General features: G+C 45.0%; 2 protein-coding genes across 6 annotated transcripts; one reads left to right on the plus strand and one right to left on the minus strand.

Annotated features, from left to right (window-relative positions):
• Positions 1-17: 17 nt before the first annotated feature.
• Positions 18-20,182, plus strand: LOC120445401. 5 transcript variants are annotated; one of them, XM_039625811.1, is made up of 10 exons: positions 18-552; positions 5,646-7,059; positions 8,082-8,223; positions 13,910-14,058; positions 14,120-14,283; positions 14,465-14,659; positions 14,847-14,873; positions 17,606-17,653; positions 17,722-17,919; positions 17,987-20,182. In XM_039625811.1, exons 2-10 carry the CDS (start codon positions 7,014-7,016, stop codon positions 18,599-18,601), a joined length of 1,584 nt encoding a protein of 527 aa, XP_039481745.1. In that variant the 5' UTR covers positions 18-552; positions 5,646-7,013; the 3' UTR covers positions 18,602-20,182. The 5 variants fall into 5 exon arrangements, with proteins under 5 accessions (XP_039481745.1, XP_039481747.1, XP_039481748.1 ...); XM_039625813.1 differs by lacking the exon at positions 14,847-14,873 and having other exon boundaries at positions 19-552; XM_039625814.1 differs by lacking the exon at positions 14,847-14,873 and having other exon boundaries at positions 19-552; positions 13,916-14,058.
• LOC120445400 (alkylated DNA repair protein alkB homolog 8) lies at positions 20,127-22,060 on the minus strand. Its single transcript, XM_039625810.1, has one exon. It carries the CDS (start codon positions 22,033-22,035, stop codon positions 20,188-20,190), a length of 1,848 nt encoding a protein of 615 aa, XP_039481744.1. The 5' UTR covers positions 22,036-22,060; the 3' UTR covers positions 20,127-20,187.
• Positions 22,061-22,152: the final 92 nt, after the last annotated feature.

Consider the following 22,152-nt stretch of genomic DNA (forward strand, 5'->3'; position numbering starts at 1 on the left):
AAGTAGACCCCATCTATCCGATTTAGCCATAAAACAGTCAACTGGGCATTTCCATTCCGTGCTCTTCTGGCGTGGAAAGCTTTTCTCTCTCGGCTTTTTCGGTTCAGTTTCGTTTTCATTTTCCGCTGTCCATTTCAGTAGTAGTTTTCGCGTCGGCCGCAGCACAACGAGCAAACGGAAACCGGAAACGGAAGTGAAAGCGAAAGCGAAAGGCAGTGGCTCCAAAGCACAGTTAATCGGGCAGAGAACCGAGTGCAGACAACAGCCAACTGAGAACTGAGAACTGAGAAATGAGAACTGAGAACCGAGCGCAGTGAAGTGTTTGTTTTCGCCGTTATCAGTGGATGCACGCCTTTCCAGCTCTGATAGCGCGTAGGGATCGGGCCAGAGATTGGGACTGGGATTCCGAAACCGCATCCACATCCGATTCAGACTCAGAATCAGAATCAGTATTGTATTCAGGGGAGCGACCCGCACGGAGGAGGCGGCGAGCCGGAGGGGCGTGTCACTAGCAGGTGGCTGAGCCGGTTAACCAGAGACCGACGGCAAAAAGTAAATAAAAAAATAAAAGAAACTTGCAAATTGTGTGACAGTGTACACAGCCGTTGATGGCTGGATTGTGTGTGTTTTGCAGATTTCAAGCGTGCCGCGAGCTGTTGAAACTTTTGTTTGTCCACTGCAAAAGAATTTCCACACAGTTATCATTTATCCACAGCAATTTGTTCCTTTTCATATGTAACAGATAGTTGGAAACTAGTTTATACGCAAAGTTACATTGTAATTAATAATATTATTGATCTAGACAAGCTATTAAAATGCTCTATGGCACTTTTATTATTTTCTATCGATTTACGACCTGAGTGCTTGTCACGTTTTTCTCAAATAATTGGCAAACTATTGTGAAATTATCCATGTTTGGGCTGAAAAATACCTTGGTGTTACATTTCATATAATTTCTTTTCTGTGTGATTTTGTGACAGTAGCTCAATTAACAGTGAGAACTGAGTCCTGAGTCCTTTGCGGCTCTTCTCAAGAAGGCGACTGAATTTTAAGCCAATTAAATGGCGAAAATCAGTAACGGAAGTGAGGGGGAAGTGGGTGTGCGATGAAAACGCAAATGAAATGGAATGGAAAATGGCCTAATGGACTCTGTCAGCCAGCGAACTCAACCTGAAAAGCAGCAGCACAGCTGTGGCAATTAAAAAGTAATTTTAATGCTCCTGTTTCGTTTGTTTGGCGAAAACAAGCAGCGAATTCACAATTAACCTGGCTGTTTTTGAAATTTTTGTGTGGGTTAATACATCGCCCTTGCACTGCTGTAAATCTTTTCCATTTCTCAATTTCCCCTGTTTTATTTGGCCATTCGAACCATAGCGAGTCGCACGTACTGCGTTATTATAAACAAATCGTTTTCCACAAAGAATCCCACGGGCAGCACACACACACATGCAGCCATAGACATTCACATATGCATATATGTAGATATGTATGTATGTATGTATACAGATATCCGCACATTCACCGCAACTAGAACAGGTCAAATGAAAATCGGATCGGCGGCAAAATGCCCGTAAAACGTAAATGTTCGTTTAAATTTAAATCCGTCGCAACCACAGTCGTCGCATTGCGTGCATTGCTCCACCATGTGGCAGTACATCTAGATATATATATGCACCGATTCTATATATATATATAGATATATATTAACACGACTCGCTCCGCGTATTTGTGGACTTGCACGAAGTCGAGCAAAGTGCCGCAAAGTTTGACCGATTAAAAATGGAAATTTCTTCATCGCTGAAAGTTGCTTGTGCTTGTGCTCATTAGCGATCTGTAAATAAACAAAATTTTATTGTAAGCGAATGAGTTTACGCCCAAATGAACACAGCATGAGGAAATCAATCAAAAAGTCTAAAAGTGCGTAACAACGTAAAGTTCTCTCATTATGTAGCTCCTAATAAGCTAATAATCTGATAGCTATAATTTTGAGGATCCAATGAAATTCCTGCCTAACACGATCATAGAAATTATAATTTGGAATATTATGTACATATATGGGTAATTTATCCATTGAAATTGAGGGTATCTTGTTAGTTATTTGAAACGAAAGAAGCTTTCAACTGCTTATTATTTCATTGTTTTTCTTGAGTATTTTTCTATGTTTCAAATTTTCAAACTTCCCACACTCAACTGCGCACTGCAGAAAGAGAGAAACACATTTTCCATTTTGGTCTTTCTTTACTTAAATTATTTTTTTACCAGCTCTTTTATGTTCGCGAGCTTTAAGCTGAAAGTAGTACTCAATTAAAGCCCACTTTAGCCCCCCATCACGCGCTTAATTTTTTATCATCGTCCTTGGCAGCCTGTTTCCCTGATTTCCCCCCTCCTCGCCCTGCACTCCTTTCATCAGCGATCTTCCGCCATCCTCTGCATCCCAGCATAACTGTGGAAAATCTCGCCGAAATTGGAGTCAAGTGTTTTCCCTTATTTTCTCTAGCCTTTTCTTTTTTGTTTTACAGCCAGGACATAATAGCATGCGCCCGTCCTTTCTTTCGCCCTCTCTTTCGCTCCGAAACGTTTCACTTACACACACCAGTGCTCGCACTTGTTCAAATATACACTCTGCACTGGGAAAAATTTCTGCATTTTTCAGAGTGCACTCTAAATTTCTTTAGGCCTAAATAAAATGTTTGTTCATGATTTAATTTTATGATTTCATGATTTAAAGTTAATTTAAAAATTCAGCTCACTTCCTAACTAAAAATATTAACTTAAAATTGTACTCAAAATACACCTAAGCTAAGCTAGATATAAACTATGAACTCATTTTAAATTGCAGCTGCTGCGACACGCACAGATAGGCTTTATGTGTCACTTTGACTGGCATTATTGCTCATCCGCCATGTTGGCTTGCCGGTTTAGTCATTAGTTCCAGGTCAAATGTTGACTTTCGAGCAGTGTGCACCGGTGTAAAAGCTGGAGCGCAGCACACACACAAGCTTTAGCCCGGTATTTCCCACTTTCCCTAGCCCTTTCCTTTCCTTTCCTAGCCATTCCTATCCATTCCATTCCTTTTGGCTGTGCCTCCCGGCTTTCGGGCTTCAATTGTAGCGGCCAAGTTGACCTTTTTGTTAATAGCGCTCGCACACCGCGCCACACGCGACTACCAATATGCCGGGCTGGGAATATATGGCGCGGAGGCATGGGAGCATTGGAGCATTGGAGCATTTGATCATTTTCTGCGCAGGAATTTGATGTTGGCACAGCTGATTGATTTATTGTCTGCCCGGCTGACAATCCTGGTCCGCCAGTTGGCAGCTAAGCCAAACAGACGCGCCAAATGCCAAAGGAGTCCCTGCGCCGCAGAGTATGCAATAAAAACCCAGAAAATTATCAACTGACGTGTGTGCGTTTGTTTGTTTTCATATGTGTGTGTTTCTTCTGTGTGTGTGTATGTGTGTGTGAGAGCGTGGCTTTGTGCATGTGACGTCGTTATAATTAAGAGCGTTGGCGAAAGCGAAACCGAAAGCGAAAGCGACAGCGCGTACTAGCCGCCATTTTCGTTTAACGATAACTGCTTTCACCTACTTATTTTCCACTGCGGGAATGCATGCACTCGCTCCCCAATTTTCACAGAATTCCAGCACCGGCCAACCACCCATTTTCGCCCATTTTCACCCAGTTTAACCCATTCAACCTCCACCTGTCTGCCCCCGCCGACGATGCGTCAGCTCTTTGGGGCTCTGTTTTATTATTCCCCCGTTCAATTAGCAACACACTTTTTGAATTTTTAAATTTAATTTCGAATTTGCGCTTTACCGCGTCAACACAGTTTCACATACCTCTCCATTTGGTTTCTAAATACTACACTCTTCAGCTTCATAATCGCTGCATATGTTGTTATTTAAAATTTTAAATGCGAACATGTAAATTTAATTTCGTATTTGCACACCCTTTGCAGCACTTCAGCAGTTATATATGAACTTCATATTAATACTCAAGCAGTTGTCACGTCATCCTGCTTGGTTTTCTTTCAACGCCTTAATGAAATTCTTTTCTTGGGAATTTTGATAATTTAATTTCTTATTCAGAAAGCAGTCATGTCGCTTTTATGCACTTCTGTTGGCCGATCTCCACGATATTTCATTTGGAATTTGTAAACTTTATTCCTTATTTACTTCGTTTTGCGTTTAAAAATAATCATTTAAATTGCAAAGCGTGTGCGCTCACTCATTACACATTCTCTCATGGCTGTTGCTATCTTGTTCCCGAAAGCCCCAAAAGCATGCCAAAGTGTATGCCAAAAGTTCATAAAACTTTTAAGGGTCTCTCGACCGACAAAAATGAGACATAAATGCATAAATTTAATGAGTATCGAGCGGTTGCCCGTCGCTGGCCAGGGGGCGTGCATGAAAGCGGTGGGCGTGGTCGGTGGCTGACCAAAAGATAAGAGTGTCCAGTCAGCGAGAGTAATCCCAATTATCCTTGGACAATGACAGCTGCTAACTGGTGTTATTTACTTAAGTGCAAGCAATCATTTTTCTGAGATATGGCGAAAAGTTGAATGACACTCGACAGCAATTTGATGTATTAAGAGATTATCGCTCACTTAACCTAATACTCCAAGTATTAAGCATAAAGCTAAAGAAATCAAGTTTTAACGACCTTTATGAAGTGCTGTACTTTTTGTTTGCCCATACTTGCAAACATTTAATAAGTCTAACTTTGTACAACTTTGTCGCCTATGTGCGCGCACTTTATATGTTTGAAGTAATAGAAGAGATTTGTAGCCAACATCGATTGCAGGTCCCATCAGGACTTTTCCTCTTCAATATTGGCCATAAAACATGGGTCCCTTTTTTTACAGACATTTGATGGCAGTTCTCCCAATTGGTTTTTCGAGCAAGTGAAATCGGCCACAGTCCGCTGGGTTTCGTTATTTCTTTGGAATGCCAGTGAAAGGACATTATTGCTTTCGTTTCGTGAGAAGTGCAAAATCAGAGTAAACGGCGCCAATAAATGAGTTTAAAAATTTACACCATCAACAGGTTGCGGGGCTAAAAGTCTAAAAAAAAGCGAGTCAAAAAAGCAAAAACGCAGACCGCACATGTTGACCACATAGTTTCCAGCCGTGCATGCTAATCGAAAATCTGAAAACACAAAGGGAAATTCTCCACAATACTCATGCATGATCGGAGCAATCCACAAATTGAATTGTCTGATGCAGATGAAACATGGATTGAATGTGGGATTATGTATAGCACATTAGGTATGCGTGTGTAGTCAGTCTGTGTGTGTGTGTGGTTAGTTTGGGTGTGTATTTCGGAGCTAAGGTTGTCCACATGGCGTATGCGCAATGCCAATTAAATTCGAAGGCAGAGCCCCAAAAAGTATGCAGCACATAATGTAATTGCGTTTCGTTTCTGTTTTCTTTGCTTCGATCTGGTTAATGAATAACGAATGAGTCGTGTTCGCTTAATTGTGATTGAGTTGAGAACACAGCTCATTATAATTAATGTAAATGTTGCACAGAAACTCATACACAGACATACACACACACACACAATGGTTAGTGGTATAGTTTTCGCACAAATATATGCGCATATTTTGCCGCAAGCCATTAATGCCATTCTGATTTATTGCAGCCTCCTCACAGCCAAAAACATTGGGCCATAATTAACCGCAAGCCGAAAGCAGCGCCGAGGAAAAACAAACGCCAAAATTGAATCAGAAAAATCACAGGTCGCAGAAAATGCGGGCCAAGTGCTTTGGCAATTATGCCGGAATTGTTAACAAAATACAAAGTGTAACAGACTAAATAAAATCGACAGCAGGAAACCGCAGGAATTACAAAAGGACCAAAGCGACAGGCGACGACAGGTGGTCGCTTTTAAGGCCTGTTCTCCCTGAATTCATTTCGTAAATATATATTTATATATATATATGTGTGTGGTTTAGTAGGGCCGAAAGCAACAGAGCAGAAGAACCCAAAACTCAAACCCCAAACCCAAGCCCAAATTGAAACCTCAATAGAAACACACAATCGGAGGCAGAACAAAAACTCACTTAGGCTGCCATCCAAATCAACGGCTGTCAGACAAAAAGTCGCTTTTTATTGATTTTTATAAAGTCGAACAGTAGCAGCAGCAACAACAACAACACCAAAAAGCAATGAACAGCAAGGAATAATAACACAAGCCGCAGAAGCAGAAGCAAAATAAAAATAAAAATAAAAAGAATAAATACAAAAACAAAAAGCGAACGCAATGTGAATAATTCCCCAGTTGAACAGAGGCGAGCACGAAACGGAAAAACTACTGCTGCTATATCCCCACTCACACCACTCACACCACTCAACCCACTCAACCCACTCAGCCCACTCATCCCACTTACCCAACTCCCAGTGCACAGTGCCCCCCGCCCTTCCAGATCCCCAACTATATAATATAGCACACTATCGGAACGTTCATCAAATGCGATACTATTCGATTCCGATTCGATGACGATTCAGACCGGAGACACCGGAGAGACGGACGCACACGGAGCCCCATAAAAATGTGTTATAAAACTATACACGCATAAATTCCCCAAGCTCCCCTCGCCCCCCACCACAACCCCCGCAAGGACATAAATACACGGGAAAAACTTTTCATGCAAATGTCATTGACAAAGTCAATTAGCAGAAAACGAAAGCGCTGCAGCTGCACAATTGCAAATTTGAAACTCGATTAAAGGCATTATTGCAAAAGAAAGTGTGCTGGACACAAAGCAAGACTGATTTTATGTTTAGTTAGATTATTTTAAAAATAAACCCCAAAAAACAAAAAAAGGGAGAGCAACTATTTTGTGGGAAAAAACCCGAAACTGCAACAACGAATTAGCCAAGCGGAAACCGTAGCAAGGAGGTAAACCGCCCACAGAGAAAAAAAAGGGGAAAGTCCCAGCAGCAGCAGGAAAAACAGGAAAATCAGGAAAAGCAGCAACAAAAGCAAAAGCAGGATTCATTCGAAAGCATGTTTGTGCTCATAGCTGTGCTGTTTGTTAACGCTTGCCTAGCGGGTGAGTACGAAGAGCAGATCCCAAGTCCCTGAACTTAGGGTCCTAAATCCTCCCAAAGAAGTCGTTATAATTTGGAGCAACAATGTCATGTCCTGCGATACCTTAACCCTAAGCAGTTCAAGCTGTTGACACCAACAACACCCTTTGCTTTGGGCTCAGAACAGTGCTCCCAGCGATTATTCGTTTGCCCAACGACTTTTAGACGACTTTTTACCACCTCCTTATAAGTTTCCTCCAGGGTCATCCAATTCAACTTGGGTTTATCTTTAGCAATGTCTAGCAATCTAACTACTCTGTATTTATAGTCTTAGATATGCGGCAGGGTATAAAACAAATTCAGGTCAAGCCAATTGATATTTTATTGCAAATGTTCGCTTTTACTTGTTCTATTGAAAACCATCTAATCAGTTTTGTTTGTATATCTTCAGCTTTTACTTTTATATACAAGCAAGGACTTAAATTTAAAATAAATTTACCAAAGCTGCATTTAGAATATAGAATTGAGGTCAATCGGCAAATAAAAGCATAGAATAAGATGTATTCAGCATTGAGATTTGTAGTTTTTGTTAAGCTTCTAGATACATTAGAAAATTTGTTTAAGCCGTAATGTGTTATCCCCCAGCTTATACTAAATGAATGCATTTGGCTTAGAATGTGGCATATTTCCAAACGACCAAATAATTCGTATTAAATAACAATCTAAATCTTGACAATTTGAAAAGCATCCGAAGTGGTAAGAGACCCCAAATGGTCAATTGATAAAAGATTGACAACTCGAGTGACGAATGTAATCTGCTTTGAGGGCCAAGAGATTAGGCGAAGAATATACGCAAAGCTCCTAATTTTATGACACAACTTAAGGGCTGACGTCTTTACGATACGGCTCAAACCAAATCCCTTAAATCCCCAGACGCATAAACTTGACTAGTGTTTGTACTATAAAGCACTATATGTGTATATATGTAGCACGGGCATTTACAGTACGATAATGGCATAATAACAAGCAATTATCCCTATAATAGGCACCATTCCGGCCACGCCGGAGAACATAACCGTTACGTTCCTCACGCCCACGGCGGTCCGAGTGTCGTGGCAGACGCAAATCGATCTGAAGGCACATCCCATCGAGAAGTACATCGTGACGTACAAGCCCACGGACGACAGGTAGGTACCACTAACAAAGCTAAAACTCAATCCGCCGGGCCACTTGACGGCCACTGTCCAAATGACGGCGAAGCACACTCACTTACCATTCAGTTGACGGGCTTAAAGGGGCTTTGGGCTTCTGACGGCTTCCAATTGCACGGCCCAAAAGCATTGGCCATATTTTGTTAGCTGGGGAGGCTCTCCAATGATATGATTTATTTAAATTGTAAACGCTACTCAACTGCTTCTAAATTCCTGGATAATACTACCCTTCGACAAGGCTTTTCACCATTCATACACTCAGCATTATCAAGGAGCATGAATATGTAACTTCCTCCCATTTTCTCGCCGTGTAAGGCAACTGCAATTGCATTTATGCAGACCTCGAGTGGACAAAAGAAAAACTCTGCCTGCAATTGACGCCCCATGGAGTGAGTTTTGGGGCTCTGTGCGGCTTGTGGGCGTCAGTGGGCGGAGGGGCGTGGCAGCGGTCAGTCAAGAGGCCGGTCTGTCAGTGTATTTGTGTGTGTTTGCTTGGCCATGAGCTAAATAACGGGCCAAGTTAAAGTAAACCCAGGGAGTGGGTGGGAATGGCCCCAAGTAAATGGGAGACTTGGGGCCAAATTGACCGCGAGTGGGGGCCAAAAGAAAAACAAAAGCGCCGTGTATTTGTATTCAAGTTATTTAAAACAAAAGGCAAAAGTGCGAGTTTCGTACACAATGCTTGGCCAACTTCTAAGGAATTACAACTCAATTTCCCTGGCCTGAACAACCAGCAGGCTCATAGAAATTCCAATTATGCCCGATTCTCTTTAGCATTTTCAAGTTCATGGCAAAAACGCTGCATAGAAAACTAACTGAGATCAAGATTTAAGAGATAAAATGCAAAAGCTTTTCCTGAGTTTTATTGGCATACAAATTTGATTGTAGTTGAACAAATTATCTGAACAAATTATCTGAAGAATTTATCAAAGCAAAGTTCCATTTGAGTTCGTTCTCGGCATTTATTTGTATAGCGTCTTTATATCAAACTCTAACAGTTTAGTTTAAACTTAATATGTCCCATTAAAATTGGAAACTAAAATATAGTTAATTAATAAATGCTGCTAGTGGAACTTAAGGCTTTGCCGCATGTGAGCGCAATTTAAGAGCGCAGAACTTTATTGCCACTCAATTAGCTTCGATTTGCGAGTAACTTGAGCTGGGAAAACTTCGAGTTGGCCAAGTTTGCCAGCTTATATGGCAATATGGCAATGCCTTTGGCTTTGCAGCCATATTCATGAGCTGCGAGCTCATGTGCACTCATATGTCAGGGACTTTGCTACCGCGCCTTCTTCAGATATCTCCCCTGGCAATTCTCCTGATGATTTACCGAATAATGCAGCCCAGCTGCTGCCGACTTGCCTGCAGTTCAGCATTTGCCATCTACCATCTACCATCCAACATCCAACATCCTAGCGTTCCAGCGTTTTGCATTCCCATTTGCATTGCCACCTACATATACACGTCCCGTTCTCGCTGATTGCTGTTGCTCAACGCTCGTGTTTGCTGCGTGGCAACCGGAAGAGCAGAAACTATCCCCTGCACTGGGAGAAAATGTTACCAACCAATGCTTGCCATTCTGGTAAAAACATCAGTTCAAGATTGGGTAGTTAGGATTACTTCCTAACTACTTTACTTTGAAACTAACTATAAAAATACTTTATTTATCATGAATTTACAATTTAATTTAATCTTCTTGAGCATCTACTTCTCGCAGTGCACTGAACGATGGCAGTGCGATGTAGCGAATAGCTTGCATATTTCGCCAGCAAACTAAGCACTTCCGCTCCGTGTTGGCCAAGTCTGTTCTCGCAGTGGCAGCTTGGCTTGGACCGGGCATTTTAGCCCGTTCGCTGCCACGAAATGCCGTCCGTGTAATAAGTTAAGTGCTCGGCTTTTGTGCTTCTCTGCTTCTCTGCCTTTTGACTGCAGTCCGACGAAGTCGACCGTTTTGGCCAAGGTGTTTTTCAATTTAATGGCCCGCCTTGCGTGCGTGTGTGTGTGTGTGTGTGTGTGTGTGTGTGTGTAGGTGAGTGTTGGCCTTTTTCTTTTGGCTTTTGACTGCAAGAGCGTGTTGTGTCTTTTACTGCCCGCCATTCCAGCACTGAGCAGTCATTTTGGCCCGTTGTTCTATAAAGTTCACGCCTATGTCAAAAATTTTATTACAAAACTAAGACTAAGACTAAGACTAAGTGCTGGTCTGTGTGTGTTTTTCATTTTTTTATTTTTTGGTAGTTGCTTTGTTCGTTCGGTCATTATTTATTAGTCAGTTTGTTTTTAATTTTTGTGTTACTTTCCTATCGATTTTTGTTGCACGAGTATTACATACTTCCGACTGCCAGTCATTATGGTGGGTGGTGGTGGGTGGTGTAGGGTGATTGGCGGTGGCTTCACTCTGTTCTATCTTCCTGCCGTTTTTCGAGTAAATTGTGTCCCTGAATAATGTATGATTTGTACATAGACACGTTGTGACGGTGAGTCGGCTCGAGCTTTGCCTTTGCCATTGCCTTTGCCTTTACCATTGGCTTTGGCTTTGGCTTTGCCATTAGCTTGGGCTTCGCCTTGGGCTCGAGCCCCCAAGTGAAATGGGTTTTTGTCGTAGATGTTTCGGACAGGTATACAACAGATACGGGCCAACACACACACATCGATATGCACTTGGCCGTGCACTGCGAGAAAAACTGCGACTAGCTGGGGGTACTTATGTTGATATAATTTATTGAAAACCAAAGACAATCTTGACTATAAATGTAGGTGGCAAACAATAAGTACAAGAAATACCCAAAAGAACAACATGGCAAATAGTAAGGGTAACTAGATTTTCTGCCAGTGTACCATGCATGCTCCAAATTACTAAGTGGATTTATGAAATTCTTGACGAACAATGAGTGCCTGTTGTAGGGGGTGGGAGTTCAATACGTCCAAGCATGTCAAGCACCATCAATAACAATAATAATTAATAACAATTACTGTCCCAGCGGAGGAGGAGGAGGAGTAGTGGCACGAGGCGTAGAAAGGGGCGGGGCAGGACATGTGCTGGACAAAGGCGGAATAAATGGAAAGTCCCGATCAATAGGTAGCCGTGTGCTGGATTTTATTCACTATTCTTATCGGTGTTTTTAGAGCCAATTTGACATTATTAAAATTGAAATTGAAATTGAAATGCCAAGGCCCCACTGAAGTGTATATAGTATGTATGTGCATATATACGTAGATAGCTATAGTTGCTATGTAGCTGTTGTGAGCGGATGAGATTTGAGTGTGCTTCCAGCTGCGATGACGACATAAATTTTCCAGTATAAGCCACAAAAGTGCACGGGCCGCGCAGTAACAGGAAATGGAATCGAAAGCATTGTGCCAACATAAACTAAACCCGATTTGTATATGGCATGTGTATGGCCAAATAAGCTGGCTTATTGTGCTGTTGCCAAGGAACTCGAGTGCTTGCGGTCGATTATTCCTTGGCAGTTATCAGTCCTGCCCCGAAAAGCCTTCATTGAACATTGATGGCGCCGGCCAACGGGGCGTATGCGTATTTTTAATTGAATTTTTAAGTTCAAACGTGCAAAGGTGCAAAGGAGCAGTACGATTGTCGCAAAGCGAATCAAACCAAAAATGCTTGGTTACATTCGAGGCAACACATGACGGCTAAAAGTTATGTTTTTTTTGTTTTTTTTCAAAACCAGTCCCATGAAAGTTATAAGTTATTAAATAACAACAGAACAGAAAGCCCTTCGTGCGAGTACACATTTGTATATTTTGTGTGACATATTGTATGCATACTGCGAAGTTTGAGTAACGAATGCGAAAGTTGTACGGCCTGTACGGTCCTGTAAGCTAATTGTTTATTTATCAAGCCGGAATAAACCGGATACCGCTCACAAAAGGGGACATTAAAAAAAAAGAAGGCAAAAAAAAAAAACCCGGCCGAATTGCATATCCAGCCATATTTCTGAATATCAAATGAACTTCCAGAGCCCGCAATCAGGCCGTAAAGTTGGAAAGGGGAAAACCGACGAGAAAATTAGAAACTTCCTTCCTTCCTTTTTCCTCTTTGCCTTTTGCAAAAGGAAATTCGCTTGCATTTCTGGTGGCCAGCCAAAAGGCCAAGGGATCCACCCAGAAAAATGCCAGTAAAACTGCTGCCATGGCGTGTGTTTAAATTGTGTATAATAAGCGGCTTCCTCGCCGAAATTTAATGCCCAAAGAGCCGAGGAAAAGGGGAGCTTAAATTTGATTTCCCCCCAGCGACGCCGCACGATGATGAAAACTTTAGCGGCGAAACTTTAGACAGCGCCTGCTGCTGTCACATGTGGCAGCCTGGAGACAGGATGGGAGTAGGACTAGGATGGGATGGGATCGAATGGCCGCTGTTTGCCCAATTCGGACCAATTCCAGTTGCCCTACGGCCCCGCGGGTCTATTGGCTGTATGCAAATGGATGCGACACATGTGGCTAATCAATTATTTAGCAGTCGCCTACGGCGGCTTCGAATCGAGAGCAGTTTTTGCGCGCCAGCCAGATGTGAATTCACAATGCGCTTATGTCCTTAATTCGTATCAATTGGCATTGTTACTCAAAGGTCATTAGAAAATGTTGTTAGAAAATCCTATTAAAGCCCATTTTCCTGCTTAACTTCATGGCCTTTTTGTGTTAGCAACATATAAGCATCTAATTAGTTAGAATATTTATCGCTCACTATATCCGATTTATTTTTCCGAAACAAAAGGTGGAGAAAGTAACAAGAATCTATTGACCTTTGCACCGAATGGCTTGCCCCATACAAAATCATTATTTCTGCTTACGTGCATACTGATTAGATCAGCAATAATAATCGTGTATGCTTATAAAGGTCCGAAATAGTGCTCTATATATATATATAAAATAATCCTTTTAACATTAAAGAGTATTCAAAAAACAGTTGACTTTGTGATATTCCAGGCATTTTTCTAAAATGCATTCCGCCGTAAACAGGGCATCATTAGGGCGGTGAAGCGACATTGTTTACCTGTGTTTTGTTTTTCCAACATTTACGATTGCTTGTTTGGCGTTTGGTGTTTTTGCTCCGTCTGCTGGCGAAATGGGGCATACTTCTGTTCTCTGTTTTCTGTTTGGGCTCCGTCGCCACCGGGCGCCATTGGGGGGCCATTGGGTGGCTCACATAGTTGTGTGTGAGAGCGGTGGTTCTGCGTTTGTTACACGTATGAATAATGAATCATTTGTCAGGCGCTTGTAGTTGCTACACTCGCAGCCATGGAAGCCGGTGCACAAAAGGCCAGAAGTCTGGGCCACTTTTGCCATTGCCCTCCCCACTCCCCCCGCCGCTTGGGGCATTCGCCAGTGGGCAGCGCGACACTCCGGACACACGGGAAGCAGGATCTTTGGTGGGGCGAGGTGGTTGGGATGATTGGGGTGGGTAATGTGAGCTCAATTGGCAAATCTAGGACATGTTTGGTAGCTGCGCTGTGAGAAAGTGACAAAGTGAAATATTGGCCAATGCTGTAATTACCAACACGGACCGGCCTCATATTTCACGACTGAAAGTTGGTTCAATTAGCACAAACACACACATGCGATTGCACAATCCTGGAACCACCCACTTTCCACCCCGCAACACCTCCCCTTAGCTGCCGTTCGAGAGTGGTAATTGAATTAATTTAAGTTACAGGGTTGTACAGGACGTCGCCGGCAGCAGCGAGGCCATTGTCCTGGATCGCCTGCTGCCCAGCACACAGTACTCCCTCGTTGTGACGGCCATCTGGCAGGGCAAAAAGTACCGCAGCCGCGGCCAGATCAAGTTCAAGACGCTGGGTGAGTATCCTAGGGATTTGCTTCTGCAGACATGGTTATAGTTACTCGATTTCCATACCAGATCTGCCCAAGAACACCTCGCAGCACGACTTTCCGCCGGGCATCTATGGCAACGGGAGCAATGGCGGTCGCAATGGCAGCAATAATGCCAGCATCTTTGGCGACGACGTGACCTCCACGGCCACTAACACCCTGACCCATGGCACCACCAGGGAATTGCCCACGGTGAGCACCAATGATATCCAATTAATTCGCATTAGCAATGGAGATAATTGAATTTCGGTTATTGGCTTTAAAGTCAATTATCTCAATAAGTGGATTATGAGCGCAAGTTCAGAATATGCATTTAGCCATGTTGTTATTTTAATACTTGATCCTTTGCTGTGTTCCTGGTTTCCTGGTGCAGATTCGCGGCGTGGAGATCGGCATTGTGCTGATCGTGCTGATGGTCTGGGCCGGAGCCATCGCGCTCTTCTTCAACCGGTGGGGCAAGATCCGGATGCTGCTGCCCTACCAGCCGGACTACAAGCACGAGCAGCTGAAGGTGCCGGGCACGGGCGTGTGCAGCGCCAGCGGATGCAATGGACAGCACTCGCACCAGGTGAGTATCGCCTACCGGGGACTCTTGTTGCTATCCCAATGCCGCTTTCGATCCCGATCCCGATCGGGGAGGTGGAGGGATGGATGATGGTTGTGCGGGTTTCTAGGATTACTCGGAGCGCTGAGCGTTTGGATTTTCGCGAAGGAACTTATCTCTGTTTCATTTTTTTGTTATGCTTCATTTTTAGAACCTACACCCCGATTTCTTTGTCAAGGTATTCAAAAATAACAAATTCTTCCAATTTACTTATATACGAAACAAACAAAAAATATCTTTGCATTTTACTCGCTTTTTTCTATGCATCAATTTAAGTAAATATTCGACTCCTTTTGAACAAAGTACAATCACTATTTCCTTTTTAACCCGTGCACAACCCCGACTAATTCCCCAAATTTAGACTGAAAACCATGTTCAATATTTTCCGAGAATTAAGTCCTATTTTCCTATCAATTGGATACTTCTTACCAGAGGAACTCCAGTGGTCCGCTTATGCATAAATCAGCTGGTGATTCTGATTCAAGTTTACTGATCAGTGAAATGTGTTTATACCCATCTCCTGTAGAAATTCGACCTTTTCAACTGTTACTTCTTTTGATTTGCTTGCCAAGGTAGCACGTGCATTTCGCATTTATTTTAGCTTTCTTTTCCGTAGGCTTGTGGCACTAGTTTTCGGGGGCATACTCTCTGGATTTGACTTCATAGCTTTCAAAAGGGTATGCGTTCTTCGGCTCGCCGATGTGAACTAGCGATTCCACCTAGATTCAATGAGCTCAGGATGCGCTATGCATATGAGAGCACTTCTAATTTATAACTCGTACTATCCACATTCCATAGATATACGAACGAACTTTTTGAGCGCAGGAATTAGTGATTGAATTAGTACATTTTTTCAAATCAAACATTAACAATTAAGACCCATAATTTTGAACAGTTGAAGAAGTTCGTTCGTCTGTATCCTAAATGCATTTAGCGGTTTTGGTTTTGAGCTTTGCTGTTCAGGTGGGCGCTTTCCCGAGATCTCACTGACGAAACATTCCCTACTTTCACTTCGCTCTCGCCTGCTGAACTTGCTCCTGCTCCTGCTCCTGATCCCGCTCATGCCGCTCTTGCCGCTCTTACTGTTCCCGCTTCCGAACTTTTGGTTATTGGTTGGCCCTGCCCATCACCCCACCCCGCCGGATCCCACAAACAGTGCTTGCCGCGGTGCGAGGGCTGTGGTCTCTTCGACCGCTGCTTCCAGTATCCGCGGAGGGAGCTGGAGCGCGACTGCGGCTGCCAGTTTGCCCTGCTGCACAAGGCGGATGTGGAGAGCTAGCAACCAGCGCACCGCGAAGCCTCCTCGGCGGCCGTGAGCGCGGCGTCCAGCCACGGACATGGCCACAGCCATGGCACTCCGGTGAACACCTATGTGCGCGGCCCCAGCGTCGATAATCAGTCCATTGTGGGCGCCAATGTGCTGGAGAATGTGGACAGCCTGGACGGAGGCGAGGCCATCGGGGACGACAACATCGAGGTGGAGGGCGAAGACGTCCTGGACAAGGATAGAGAGGATCAGCAGCTGCTCCAGCGGGCCAAGGAGCCCGTCCATCGCATACTGCCACTGCAGGCGGCGGGTGCCATGAAGCAGCGCAAGTTCGCCCAGCAGCGCGGCATCCTCAAGAATTCACAGGAGCGCACCTTCGTCGAGGAGGACGAGGTGCTGGAGGCCAAGAAGCAGCTAATTCTGCGTCGCCGACGCCTGTTCAGCCACTATAGGCAGTACGACCAGTGGCGGAGGCGGCAATTCAGCTACGATCCCAGCTACTTTCGCCCGCCTCCGTTGCCGCCTCGAGCGCTGGGATGCGCTGATCACCAGCTGGGCACCATCACGGATGCCATTCCATCCGCCAGTGCCGGGCGAAGGAGACGCCAGTACAGGAGGCAGTACTCCTGTGCGGATCGATCCCGGGAGGGATCGCGCGACAGTCGCGGCTCGTCGACGATGCAGCTGCAGCTGCAGAAGTACCACAGCATGGTGGCCAGTGACACCATACACACCGAATCCTCGGTGCTCAACCACAGCAACTACAGCGAGCCGGCCAGCGTAAGTCAGCCAGCTAGTGTTGGGTGGAACGACCTCAAAACTGGGTGGCTCCCTTTGGCGAGGGAACAGCACATGGTCATGTGAATTCACTTAGTTTGAATTCACTTCCGGCAAATTGGTTTTTACACTTCTTCTTAAGCGTTTTGAAATAAGAGTATTAAAATATTTAGAAAGTGTTTTAAACCTTTATTACTCATACGCACTGTTGACATTTTCCAATGCAAGTTGGGCCTGTGCTTGAATACTTCTTACCTTTTGATTGGCCAAATAAGCATTTGGGCAACTGTCGTTTCCTCGCCAAAGGTAGTGCCACCGACTTTGTCCACAGGATGTGCCCAACACTAGCCCCCAGCACTTGCAGCTTGTGGAGCACGTTCACATGGTTTTGCCTGGAGTTCGAGTTCCTGTTCGATTTCGAGCTCGAGTTCGAGTTCGAGTTCCACTTCAGATTGCAGACCGGAGCACCAAATCGCACCACTCACCCATCAATATCAATCACCTTGTACAGATTAGCAGCTAAACCCACTGGATGGAAACGGCCCACACCCGCTCACTTCTCTCTCACAGCAAAATCACAAATCGCAAATCGCAAATCGCAATCCGCATTCGCTTGAGTCCCGGCTTCGTGTCCTGTACTGCAGTAGTGTGTAGCCAGGCTGTAGATTGTCCATCGCTTGTCGCTTGCTCCTGTTCTTGTTCGTCCTTGCTCCAGTGTGGCGGGATTTCCTTGGTGCGGGCTTATGTGTGTTGTGCGTGTGAATCCCCCTGTTGGGTACTGTCCGCTCTACCGTCTCCTCTCTATCTCTTTCTATCTCTCTTCCCTCTCTCTTGCTCTCTTGCTCTGCTCCTTTTGCGGAACGCAGTTCGACAGCAGTGAATGTGCCCACCCACCGTTGCACTGCAATAGCCGCGTAAGCAACTGGCCGGAGGATGCGGCATCACCCAGTGGAGATCCTTACTGACCTACTTCTCATTGCAGCACATCCACATGCTGGCCGAGGAGCACTCCACCTCCATTTCGGAGCGCTGCACCCGCAGCCGTATCAACTCGGCCATCTTTGTGTCCTCGGAGGGGCGAGGCTTCGACTCCATAGAGTTCCTGCGTCGCCACGGATCCCAGAGTGTCCTGTGCAGGAAGGCCAAGAGCGCCGAGAACATCACGGACAACGGAAGAAGGGTGAGTTAAAATGAACTGATGATTGGAGCTATAATCATTAACTACAACGAATGATTTCCATTTGCAGAGGAGCCTGCGGCCGTGGCGCACCGACGATGAGTCCTGCAAGCAGCAACACCTCTCGCAGGACAGCAACGACATCGAGCTGAAGGAGTGCGGCGGCGCTGGAGGAGAGCTGCTCCGGCTGCCGGTCATCCACGATGGCAAGCAGTCGCCCACGGCTGTGACCAGTCTGCTGGCGCGATCGGCGGCCATAACCACGGCCAACATGATTGTGGGCAGCATTTCGCTGGAGGCACCACCGCCGTACATGCAGGACGACGAGGGCGATACGCTGTCCACGGCGGCACTCATCCACAGCGATGCTGATGCCGTCGTTCACGAGTCGCAGGACTCGGCGGAGACGGTGGAGGAGCTGGTCCATGTGCCGCTCCTCGCCAGTGCCACTGCCACGGCCAGCGTTTCGGCCTCATCCTCGCCCATCATTGCCATCGAGGCCAAACCGCGCGTTCTGGTGCACCAGCGATCCTCGACCGCCTCCTCGTCGCCGCACAGCAGCCCTAAGAACCTGGGCAACCTGGGACTAAAGATTGTCAAGCCGAAGATAAGTGCCGTGCCAATGGTTTCCGTATCCGGTCCCTCGCCGCCCATTGAGAAGCCACCGCTGGCCGAGTGCTTGTAACAAATGGCAGCCGAAACATTTATCTAAGCTCGTGCTGAAGGCAACTGGACCCCGGACCCCGGATCCCCTGTTCCTGGATAGCCCTTAAGAATTCCCAAAGCCGCAGTCAGAGTGTCCCAATCCAAATCCTATTTAAGTAATCTGAGACGAGATAGTTGAGACGGAGAAAGTATGCCAGCTGCTCAAATAAGTGTTTCGGTGAGAGGCTTTAAAACGTAGAATGCAGAAAAGAAGGAAGTGCAAGGACGAGAAGTAGTAATAGGATAGAAAAAACCAAAGAAGATACTGTACCAGTGGTCATCACCCGGCAAGAAAAGCTTTGTATATTCAACAACGACTGACGTATACACACATATGTACATTATAAACAAAAACAATGGAAAACCTGTAGAACTTTATAAGTCGATTATGGTGTATGTGTGTATGCATACCTATTAACTGATAAATCAGCTTTAACAACAAACAAGTAAACTATCAGGCTTTAATATTACGACGATGATGAATTTCTGGTTTAACCTAGTCCGTAGGCTCACCTAGCTGTTGAAACTATTAAATCGATTCTCTTTGATTCTTCTCCTATACATATAGCCAAAACGAAACACAAAACACTTGGGCACCACCACTCTTATACACGCGATCTATATAGATTTACCAAATATATACATATATATATATTTATACACCCAGTAAGATTAGTTATGTGCGTCCAAGAGCCTTGCACGGATCAACAGGGTTTCAGTTCATGATATAATGATCCTCGAAGAAACCCGGATAGCAGTGTGATTCATGCCGGGCTCCACTTCGTAGCTCCAGCTCCGAATACCTGGACACCTGCTATACATACACTTAGCTCTTAGCTTTAAGACAATGAAATCACATAGTCCAAATGTTACAATGCTAACATATCAAATTCTCTACTGTACCCACGACCAAAGCGAAACGTTTGAAACTGTAACTAGTCCATAATTAGCTTTAAGCATCCCATTACATGACTATTAACTAGACGTAGAGTTTTTTGCAAAAGTAAGTGCCGTGGACGACTTCTGAGTGTTTTTGAAACCAGACTCTTACGTGTATTCCGTGTAGATGTTTCTGTAGCGCGTACCCTATACAAAAGTGTATATCTCGTGTTAGGCGAACTTATTGATGGATTTATAGAAGTTTATATAGGAACAATACTATAGGAATCTATGGCACCAAGCCCATTTGCTCCCGCTCACTGTTTTAGGTAGTCTCTTTACATTTTAGTTATGATACTCGAAATTTTATCTATCCATGTACGCGTTAGACACCTGAGATCTATCCTATCCAGTTTGTTTTAGGAACGAAATACAACAATTGTAAATACACATGCACTTGTACCTACATCAACTGAAAATCCCTTCAGTGGAACACAAAACGTTGTTATTAAGGAATTGTCAATTTATGGTCCAAAGCTACAATAAATAGATCATCATTTGGATGGGTCAGCAGTAAGCTTAACTAAGTTCTAGTTTACGTTCAATTCGCTAACACAAAACCAAAGTAAAACTGTGTGAATGTGTATTTTTGAAATCAAATAAACGAATTACATAAATGTAATCTTTTCATAAAGAGTTTTTCGATATTTTCTCAAAAATCGCGCAATGATTGCCCTGGTCGTAGTAGCTTTTGATTAATTGCACCCCTTGCAGCTGGGACACCAGGTTTTCCAGTTCCTGCTCCTCGAAGACATGGTAGTATCGCAGATACGTGGTCTTCTGCTCATCCTTGGTCTTCCATGGCACCAAAACGTCTTGCTGCTGGAACTCAGTGCGATTAGTGTGAATAGGAAGTGGGTTATTGTTGGGCAGCTGCTGTTCCAGTTCCTGATGTTGCCTCTGACGCTGCTGCTGTTCAGTGGTACGCTCCTTATTCACTGCCTTGTTTTGCCGAAGATAGGTCGACTTCTTATCATTCTTCCGTTGATCCTTGGCCCAAACGTAAACCAGAGCACGTCCTCCAGGTCGGAGAACCCGTGCCATCTCCTGCAAGGCGGCCAGTCTACGCTCCTCGGTGGCCAGGTGATGAATAACAGCTATACTGATGCAGCCATCGATGCTGGACGAGCGGACGGGCACATTGAGACAGTCGCATCGAAACACATTTTGTCCCTTTCGACGACCTACAGCAAGTAATCCCTGCGCTCTGTCGCAACCTACGGCCAAGAGCAGTGGGTTGCAGCCCAGATACTTGCCGTTGCCGCAGCCAATGTCCAGCACCACAGATTGGGGTTCGAAGGAGTCCAGAAATTCAGCTACTTGTGGCCATGGCGTGTGACGCGTTTCACTAAAGTGATCCGCAATCTTATCGTACACCTCGTGGACATTCTGTTGCTCCAGAGTGACGGCCTGAGCAGCCAGTGATGCGGTCAACTCCTGCGGCACCTTGGTTTGCTGTGTGTCGCAAAGCGCGGGATACGAGCAATCGCAGGGACCTTTTCGCAGACGTCGAAAAGTCAAAGAAGTTCTCTTACCGCGGGCTTGAGTTGTCAAACCGCCAGATGCACTGGGTACCACATCAATGTGCTTTGGTCTGATGCCGTGTGTCCAGTCGTAGCGAGCTTCACCCGACATTATCAGCAAGGATCGGCGCGGAAGTCTGACTTGAACCTGGTCATCTCCTCGCCGAAAATCCATTACCACGTCTGATTGCAGGGACAGCGAGAGAATGGGATCCAAGAAAGCACTGTGTGTGTCCACATGAGGAGGAATTCCATGACCGGGTTCGTATTCATTCACTGTCAGCTGGTCAGGAGAGCTCCAGTCCCAGGTGGAAGAGAAGTTATCTAGTCGCGGCCACAGAATATCACAGGCCGATGGTATTGACTGCTGCAGAGGCTTCGAGGGATCCACATTATTGCTCCCGTAAAGAAACTCAAAGCCAAAGTGCTTGACGCTACGATGCTTAAGAGTTCCCGTGGCTTCGGAGGTTCCGCCATCCCCACCAATGGCGTTCAACAGTGTTAACTCCTCCTCTTCGCTGACAAAGTCAGCAATTACATGAAGACCATTGGGAAGAGGCTTGTTCCACTCACTTTTTCCCACATTGGCCGGTAATTGCTTTACATAGCTGAGGTAGGCGACAGCTCCCTGTTGTCCAATGGTCGATATGTTGTGCATCCCCTCAAATATGTGGTGGGAGTCCTCCAAGCTGGCGCAAATCAAAAAACAGTATGATTTACGCGGCAACATAACGACTTGAACGACTTTTCCACCGGTCGCGGCAGCCTCCATTAGCAGACACTCCTCCGTGAGTCCATTGCTGAGTCCCACGTTGAGTATCGCCAGGTAAGTGGTGGGTTCATCGCTGGGAGACACCTCGCAGTCATTTTTGATGATTGCAAGACATCTTCGCTGCTTTTTATCCGCCTTTTTGGCCTTGTTTACCTTTTGCTGCGTTTCCTCAACGTGCATTTCGCGGCCAGTGTGTACACCCCTTTACAATGTTTTTAATTATCTGAGTAAGTCGGCTTCTGAATACCCTTACTTGCACTGGTACCGCGGTATTAGAGTAGCTTTGAAAAAAAACAG

Source organism: Drosophila santomea, chromosome 2R (genome assembly GCF_016746245.2).
Source record: "Drosophila santomea strain STO CAGO 1482 chromosome 2R, Prin_Dsan_1.1, whole genome shotgun sequence".
In the NCBI taxonomy this organism is placed as follows: Eukaryota; Metazoa; Arthropoda; class Insecta; order Diptera; family Drosophilidae; genus Drosophila; species Drosophila santomea.